The 9,739-nt window shown below is 42.5% G+C and overlaps 1 protein-coding gene across 3 annotated transcripts in view; it reads right to left on the bottom strand.

Moving 5' to 3' along the window:
- Window positions 1-9,739, bottom strand: part of strbp (spermatid perinuclear RNA binding protein) — a gene marked incomplete in the record, with an annotated part of 76,120 nt that overhangs the window by 22,554 nt on the left and 43,827 nt on the right. For all 3 annotated transcript variants that reach the window (XM_062412837.1, XM_062412836.1, XM_062412838.1), the window contains 1 exon segment: window positions 7,817-7,996. In XM_062412837.1, the coding sequence (XP_062268821.1) occupies window positions 7,817-7,819 (3 nt within the window).

The following is a 9,739-nucleotide window of genomic DNA, read 5'->3' as shown; positions in this document are numbered from 1 at the left end:
CTTTGGAATTACCTGCCTTTATGTCTGAAATTGTCGGAACACATGCAGAGTGGTAGTGTGTGAAACCATCGAGTAATGACTTGAACAAAAGCTGAGCGGAGTCCTCATGCCGTAGCCACGGGTTAGATTCCGAGCTCCTTGCTGCCTTTCTTTCCCCATTCTCTCTTTCTATTTCATGCTTGCACTGCCCTTTCAATGATGGTGAAAAATGACAAAAGATTGGTGGTGACCAGCAAAACTTATTTTACTCTTCATAGGAATCATTTACTGATCTAAGGATGTGTTGATTTGTATAAAGCTGGTATCCTGATGATTAAGTCCTGTGGCTGCTCAGCAGTGATGCTCAGGGAAGATGACTCCAAAGGCACAACACAGAATATCAGTGAGGTAAAAAGATCCAGAGTTACAGCTAAAGGCTTCAAGGGATATTCCGAGCTGGAGGAGATCTCGGTTCATGGGTCTAGTAGATGCAAAAGTCAATCCACTTCTGGTAGAGGCGCGGCCTGATAGAGATGCTGTGACTTATCTCCAGTGGGCAGTTCACACCAGAAGTCCTGGGAATATGTCTGAGCTGAAGCAGGTCTGTGGAAAGAGGATCCCACAAAAGTCCTCCTGCACAAACAGCTACTAGAAAAGCTGGTTTAAAGGTCAGTGCTGCTGAAGGAGGATCGACCAGTTAATAAATCCAAGGTTTATATTTTGCACCAGCCTCATGAACAATTAACGGGTGTGTCCATTACAGCCCAACAGGTTATAAGTATCTTTGTATTTTTTTTTACTTTGTCCATGTACTTGTGACTTAGATCAAATCACATTTTAGGACCAATTGCTGCAGAAAAACAGGATATTCCAAAAGGTTAACATAATTTGTCTTTGTCGTAACGCCTTCTAACAACGAGTTAGAAGGCGTTACGACCCAAACCAAAATATTATTTCAATTTTTTTTTCTGAAATATCGACACTTTACACTGTCTACATAAAAAAGTATATGAATTGGAATCGTCTCAGGTTTCAAGGGTTTTGATCTATTTACTTTTCACTGCCTTGATCATTGATATGCGTTTTCCTGGCTTTTCATCTCTTCATTCACTTTCTCTCTCCTCTTCTTTTCCTCCAGCTAGTTTTAGAAATATAAAGATATTCTATCAAAACAATTAAGATCAGGAGCGTCTGTCTACATTATCAGTTGCTAACCTGAATCTGAAGGAAGAGGTTCGTTTTTTCAATCATTAGTGGTTATCACGCTATGCTGGGGAACCTGAAGTGCCCAAGCTGGTTCAACATGAGGAGGCTGCTCTCAACAAGCTGCAAAGTACGGCTGCTTATCTCAGAAAGCCACATTTCCTTTTATTCACTACACACACACACACACACACTAATAGAAACACACACCAAGCATGGCAGACACACACACACACTGCAGAGAGATGACCTTTTTGGCGTAGTATGGATAGGGTAGCTCGAGCGCTACTATCAATCTACTTGAAATCCAAGGACCACCTACACACACACACACACACACACACAACCTTCATCCTATTCCTAATTGAACCGGCGGCATTCTCTTTCACCGGAGTGAGTGAGATAAAGCCATCAACACAATCGAGGACAAGAGCTGCACAATCAGCACGACCTCACAGCTCATGTGGAGTGGGGCACCGAAATAGAGACTTTGTTCACACAGGGACTCAACTGTGCATCCTGGAGTGACACAGAATGAATAAAGATACCTTGAAAGAATATGTGGCTCTTAAAATATTATGAAATAATAAATGTAATGCAGTTTTTCTTTAACTTCACCATGTTTGGATAACCACTACATACGTGGATTCATTTTTTATTTGACATTTTCAAAAGCTCAGGCATCTTTAGGGGTCTGATATTCAGGCCATCAATAATTTGCTGTACCTTGAAACGCGGTTTCCAATATATCTTTATTAGTGTTATGAGGCATCTGACAGAAATAGTAAGCTCCTTCATTCAGAAGCTCCAATGGTTGTAGTGTCGAAAATATTACCGTTTTTTTCTTTATTTTTACTGATTTATTTTGATAAATTATAAAGAGATAAATATATATGAGGTTTTCCTACTTTCCTCTATGATTATTTTCAAGCTTTTTGACTGTTTGGCGAAACAATGAAAGCAATTTGAAGATGGACTGGAGAGATTACTCGATAATGAGCAGCGTAACTGAACATAAAATCACTGCTGTTCTCCTTTATAGGGCTTTGAAGGATGTTTGGAGTCTGATATGAGTGTTATGCAATGATTTTCCTTCAATTTGCTTCTCAAGAAGGGCTTCATAAAAAAACTGTGAGTGTAGTGACTGTTTATCTAAATGCACCTCTGTGTGTGTGTGTGTGTGTGTGTGTGTATTTGAGTATATCTTTATACGTGTGTGCCTTCTCCGAGCAGTGTTTAACAGACCAACAGTCGCCGATTTTATGAGCCGTGGCTAATAGGAGCCTCTGCAGCCATAAACCCCACTGCGAGCAGAGTGCCTGTGTATCTGCATGCACGTTTGTCACTACTACTCGACCATGAGGGAGTTGTTGCCCAGCCGCTCTGATCACCATGTAAATCAGAGCAGTTACGGAGGACTCGCTGACAGGAATCGACCCCTTAGGCCAGCTAGGGGCCTGATTCATGACATTTAGACAAGTGACATGATAAATAAATTACTGCCAAGAAAGAAACGATGCAGGATTTTAAAGATTCCCAATGATATGGACAAATATTTTGTGCATCCTTGAAAAACGAACAATTGGTTATCTTTGGAAAAACAGATTAAAGAGAAATATGGACATAACGGTCAGTTTTATTTTCGCCACTGCTCTATGTTGAAGCACCTTATGTCCTTAACATCCTGATTATTATCATCAGGGCTGTAGCTCAGCGGGTCGTTTGCCATCAACCTAGACGCTCACTCACGCTCAATCTGTTAGAGAGCGCTGTGGCCGTCCTTGACTCTGCCCTGACCTCCACACAATCTGGAGGTCAGTCGCACAGTATGTTCAGCAGTCCAACAGTTTGCCTGTGAGTGAGAGAATAAATCATAAATGATGGTCAGGTCACAGGAGGACCTTGAGCCAGATGCCTGGGACAACCCCCGGTGTCACACAATGACACTGTGTCTCATTACAGCAGGTTGACCAGCGTGAGCTGGTCCTTGGAAGTGAAAAATGTAGACGTAAGGGCAAAATCAAAACTGATATGTCTCCAAATTCAATTTACGATGCACAGATTGAATCACATTGCTACATCGACATCTGCCGAGGCAATGAACGTGAAAGATTAGATGAAGAGGACTTAATGAGCCACTATGTTTGAGGGTAAAACTATAAGTAAATGAACATGAAATGACTGAAATATTCTTCTAAACGTTTTTTTCTGGGGGTTTGTTTAAAACCTGCCTGAGCGCATCACTCTTGTTGCAAAATGTCCCACAAATCCATCCTGCAAATGACCTCACTGGCTAAAACAACACAAAACAACACAGACCACTTCCTATTAAGCTTTTATTTTGAAACTCTTCATAAGCCACAGTTCCTGTTATGGCTCCGGCGGTTTCCCCATTCCCTCTCATCCAATCACAACTTGACTAGCTCACCTTGAGCCAATCCCCTGCAAGCTGTCCAATTTTTAAATATTCTCTCTCTCTATCTCTCCTATCAAACATCTTGCTCCAAAGAAAGTGATTCCATCAAAGCTCTGATATCCAAAGAAAAAAAAGGGACAATTCAGGTGTAAAAGAAATTTGGGACACACAACAAAACAGCACTGCCTGAGATTCTTCTCACTAACCAAGGCATCAGCAACAAGCTTTATGTCTGCAAGCCACTGGCACACTCCATGCACCCGGTGTGTGTGTGTCTGTGTGTATACCTTCTGATGCCATTGTTGAATAGAGCTTTTAGACCACACACTTACCAATTACATTCCATTTCACGGCCCACTGAGGCCGACCGGCTGGCAGGTCCTTGTTACATAACCACATTACACAGCATTTACAACTCGCTGTGTACGAAACTAACGTGCACGCACATCGACACAAGAGCAGAAACCAGACAAACGATTCAAAACAAAGCCGGCACGCGGCAGGTACGAATGGCAATGACACGTAAAACACACAAAAGCAAAGACAACACGCATGGATCCACTTCTTCTACCCATCACCCTCTGCTCAGGGCTCTGCAGTGAAACCATGCCACTTGGAGGTGTTCTGGTGAGACCCCGTCTGTGGCAGCTAGTTCCCTTCAGCAGCAGCAGATTCCAGTGACCTCCTGTTCCTCTCCGCTGCCGCTTGTCTCTCTCAGCCTCTTCCTGTCTCTCTGTGACCATCTGCTGGAAATGTCATGACCCCACGCCAAGGACAATCTCGCCGGGACAACATCAGCTGGGATTGACGGATACCTTACACCTGTGTCTTTGCACGAGAAGTGTTTCCTTTCACAAAATAACCTATTGGCTATCATTTCAGAGCATCGCCCTTGGGTTTGTGTGGTCTTACTGTTAATGAGACGGCAGCTTTAAGTGTGTGCTGAGTGCTGGGATGATAAAACACGCGATATGGGGCATTGTGCGGAGAGAATGAGAGATGAGGATGTGGAGGATGCAAACGAATGAGGGCGACAGAGGTGAGCAATTGGCAGAGGGAGATGAGATATGAGAAGGAAGATGAAGAAAGATAGGATTTTTAATATTTTTTGCCAGCTGCAGCGGAGACAAAGGTTTGTTTGTGCCGACGCTGACAAAAGAGGCCGCAGCTCCCTCATAGTAAAACTCACCAGCGATAAACACCAGGCAAAAAGCACCTTCGAAGTGGTGTTTGTGAAAAAAGTCACACGGCTTCATTGGAGTATAGAGTAAAAGGAAGAACCATCTGAAACCATCAAAAACAGGCCAGGGAGTGATGGGACAAACAACACTGGGGGGAAAAGAACCCTGTGGCATCTCTGTAACATTCAGCAGCCTTGGGGAGATTTCATTAAAAATTCATTCTGTGATTTATCTGCACTCTGCTTGGCAGGCCGGATTGCCTCAATCCGCTATATCCTACTCTGTTGTGTTCTCTCTCTCTCTATTTTTCTCTCTTGCTGTCTTTTAAATTACCACATGCGCTCAGTCACACACACACACACACACACACACACACACAACAGTAACATATAGCAGCAATAGGGCCTTTGTGGCTTCATAATCTGGAGGCAAAAACAACCGACAGGCCGCCGGTGCCAGACTGGACTTTTCGAATAAGCTGATAAACAAAAGACAAGACACATGGAAACTATAACGCAGGACACCATATAGGACATTTCATCAGGGTCTGTGAAATTCCCAGCCTGTCTAGGTTCTATTTTCACCCCTGTCGGTTTGTTTGTTTGTTTGTTTGTTGTTTGTTGGCTGGTTGGTTGGTTTCCGTGGTTGTCAGTACGATAATGCAAAAAATCAAAACACAGACTTCAATGAAACCTGGTGGAATGATGGGACACGGGCCAAGAAAGAACTCATCAAAATCCAGGGAATAATTCATGTCTCTTGAATCTGGCAGAATTAGGGAGCTGATATCTGAGTGTGTGCAGTTTGGCGCAGCTTGATCGACTTTAGGAAGACTGTTGGGCTTGGAAGAGGTTTGTGCTCTACTCAGTGCCTTCAAGTTTTTTGTTTTTTTTTGTCAGTGTGCAGTTCTGATGGCATCTCATACCCCAGATTTAATTGCAGAGTAAGCGCTCATTACTTTCACACTGCTCTCCAGGGGGGAGATCCTTTCTACCCATTGTCCTGTCTGCTTGGTGAAGATGTCTGCGCTTGGTGCAGGCAGCTGCATAACAAAAATTTACAGCTCACAGAATCTTAACATGTTGTTAGCGTATTGAATATTAGGTTGGATGACTGGTTCACTATTGACCCTGAACATCCCTTTAAACCTTGGTTAAAAAAACGGGCAGCTCAGTAAAGCTCTTACTGAAAAGTCTTTTTGATAAATAGTAAGACATTGTTGAATATTCACATTAAAGAACCAAATCTGATTAGACTGAAAAAAGAAAACTAAGACTTCCAGAACATAATAAAACAAACAGAAAATGATGTAATATTACAGAGCAGGAACAGACTCTATGAAATATGTTTTATTGCTTTGACAAAAGCGGTTAAATCAATTCAGTTACAACTCATATGAGTATTTAAAATTCAAAACAAAAAACGTTTTAGAGTTTTGTCCTAAAGACGTCTTAAACTAATGATGTGATGTATGTGCATGGAGACACAGACATACTCTGGACATGTGTTCCATTAAATACAGAGAGCTCACAGCAAAGTCGATATAAGATGCGGTTTACGCGGTGACACCCTCACCAAGGTCACCAACAGTATTTGCTGCATCACCATAACTGAAGACTAGCTGTCGCACACACGCACACACACACACACGCACGCACGCACGACCACGCACACACAGACACCCACATCTCATTACCCTTGGTTATTTATGAGCTCCACCATGTATCCTCTTCTGCAATGTCCAACCTCAGCACCTTCAACAACGTCTTGTTTTCTTTCAATCTCTCTCCGTCATTAATTTAGCTCCTTCCCCACCTCCTCTCCTTTCTCCTCCTCCTCCTCCTCCTCCTCCTCCTCCTCCCTGCGTTCTACAATCCTCCCAAACGAACCACTCTTCTACTATCTTCCTCTTTGTGCTGATTTCTCCTCCTCCTCCTCCTTCTTCCTCTTGTTCTAGTTTTTAATAATTCATCTTCTGCTCTTCTCCCCCCCTCTCTTGGGGAAAAGCTCCACCTGTCACAGGCCAAGACCATTAATCAATTCTTTCTCTTTCTCTCCCCCTCCTCTCTCGCTTTCTAGCTACCTCTCTCAGTTCTTCACCTCCCTTCTCTCTTTTCCCACTCTCTGCTTCTCCTTTTGCTTCCCATATCCTTTCCTCTTTTAATCCCTCATGTTCTGTCCATCATTTGTGCTATAATAGTCTTATCTGCCCCCACTTGTCATTGTCTGCCTTAACTGCTCTCTAAGATCTTTGGAGCCGTCCTCTCCTCTTTTTCCAAAACAGCGATTATTCTTTCTCCTGCATCTTCTTCCTCGCATAACATGCCTCTAGTGTTGTTTTGTAAGTTGAAGTTAAGTAGTTTCTTAACTTATCTATCCTTCTTTTTTACATATGACAAATTAATTATTTGGATCTTATTTGGATCTGCACTAAAGTTTGCAAAATCATATATAACAGTCAACTTAACATGCCTGATGTTTTTCATCACGATCCAACCCCTGAACCGGATCCAAACCAAAATGATATATAGATTCTTCACTGATCCAAACCACATCTTTACACCAAGTTCTGTGGTAATCCGTCACTTAGATTTAGCATAATCCTGCTAAATATCAAACAAACGCAGACAAAAGACAACCTCCTCGACAGAGGTAATTACTACTTATCCTGCTATAGGAATATAAGTATACTGCAGAGAATTAATTCTTAGGGACCATATACTTCCATTCACTGTTCTTTCCCCTCTTACATTCCTCCATCTCTTTTATTCCTCTGTCTTCTCCCTCTTCGCTTTCCTCTATGATAACATATAGTTCTCAGCTGACGTCAACTCTCGTCTGCACCAGCTCTTATCAGGGATCTACCTCTCTCTCTCTCTTAGTTGTCATGTCTAGTGCAGGGTTATCAGATTAAACTCTCAACACCCTCAGTCTGGAGGCAGTTTCCTTACATGACTGTGGGTCCACGTGCACGGCGGCACCTGGGAAGCACACACAGACTCACACCAGCGAATCGGCAGAAAGAGGAGCACATTACCATGCCTGCAGGAGGGACGGGCGCACGTTTCCTTCCTTCTGATGCCCGCTCGCTGGTGCTGCCGGGCGCGTGGTCGGGTGCAGGAGCGAGGCTACCGGTCAGGATGCTGCTGTGAAGCCGGTCGCCCTCGTCATGTGCTCTTCTGTCACTCTGGCCACCGCTCTGCGAGAGGTTGTACTTCTAGGGGATGGAGAAACATGATGGAGAAGAGAGGAAGGAAAGGTTGAATGCTTTGTTAACAACTTGGAAGGAAGTTTCAAGGAACATTTTCAATGCTGCTTCTCCATGAGCAGATAAACAACATCCACAAGCAGATGTAGATTTATAAAATAACACACACACAGTTTTCTCAGTGGGGGTACAGTCCCTGTCATTCAGTAGAAGATCCAACAGAATGGTTGATCAGCCTATGTTGAGATCGACACACAAACACACACAAGCACGCACACAGGCCTTCATTCATTTTTCATGAGCTAGCAGGGGTCTGAGGGGGGGGATGTAATACAAACATCTACTTGTGTCCCACCAACACTGGGTTACACACTTCCACCTAACACACACACACACACACACACACACACACACACACACACACACACACACACACACACACACACACACACACACACACACACACACACACACACACACACACACACACACACACACACACACACACACACACACACACACACACACACACACACACACACACACACACACACACACACACACACGTAAATACGAGCAAACTAGGGAATCCTCTCCTCTTTCCTGGATAATAACGCAACATAAATGGATTTCATTAAAATCTAAAGAGAATATTTGATGACGTAAGTACACGCTATATGTAGTAAAATATATTCATGTAATTTCTTATATTTTATTAATGAAGAATTGTGTCTTTAACTTCAAAATCATGAACACATTAGTCATTGCCAACTACTTCATACAAGGAGCAGAGAGAACACTGCTATGGGACTTCTGCTTTATTGTAAAGTACAGTCTGACTGTGCAGCACTTCAGATTCACCTCAGGATGAACAGTGCAGAGGGAGGAAGTGAGAAAAGGGGATTTCAAATTACAATGTGCAGTGCTTAGTGCCTCGAGAGATGGACCATTGTGCTGCTGAGTGCTTCTTCCACCACAGTGTGTGACTTTGACTGTGACTTTTATTCTTCTGAGTGAACAAAAGACAGAGGTGACTATGAGGAAGTACTGAAAAATAAAATAAAATGCAGAGGGACTTTAGACGCTCGTAAAAACATAAACTGCTGAATAATTTAACAAGTTTATTATTGGGTATAAACTAAATTGAGGATGGTTGTGACTTCTACATTTAGCTCATCTTCGGGCTCGGTACAGTAAAACAAACATGTGGTGTTGCTATGAAAATACACAGGCCAGTTTTATCAGTGCGGAGAAAAGCCGAGGTGAACAGATACACAACGTTCCTATTCACAACATTAAATGTCAACAGCATCACCACTGACAGAACACAGACGCATTTGGTCACACTCAAACCAGAGCAGTGACATTTATAGAGCTGAGTGTGACTGCGTGTGTTCACAGTGTAAAATATGATTTCTTAAAGGTCTGGTGGATTAAGGTTTTGTCCCGTTTCAAGCAAGTGTGGCGAAATAAAAAAGTTTAGATTTAAGTCAAGAAATACAAGATAACAATAATATATATACCAATATATATCTAATAATTGAGCGTGCAGATCCATCTGAGACAACAATTGTATATGATACAAATGACTTGAAAGTATTAAAACTATCAAACCATTTTAAAAAGAAAGTGGAAAATATTCCTTGATCTGCCCATTTATCTAGATGTGCTTTGCAATTAGATTTGTTAGTGGTGTTTGAGTAATCCTGTTTAACAGATTTAAGACAATTAAAACATAATTTCTTTGGCAGA

This window comes from Platichthys flesus, chromosome 19, assembly GCF_949316205.1.
Source record: "Platichthys flesus chromosome 19, fPlaFle2.1, whole genome shotgun sequence".
Lineage (NCBI taxonomy): Eukaryota > Metazoa > Chordata > Actinopteri > Pleuronectiformes > Pleuronectidae > Platichthys > Platichthys flesus.
Note: the sequence above shows the minus strand (reverse complement) of the source record. Positions and strands in the feature narration are given on the sequence as shown.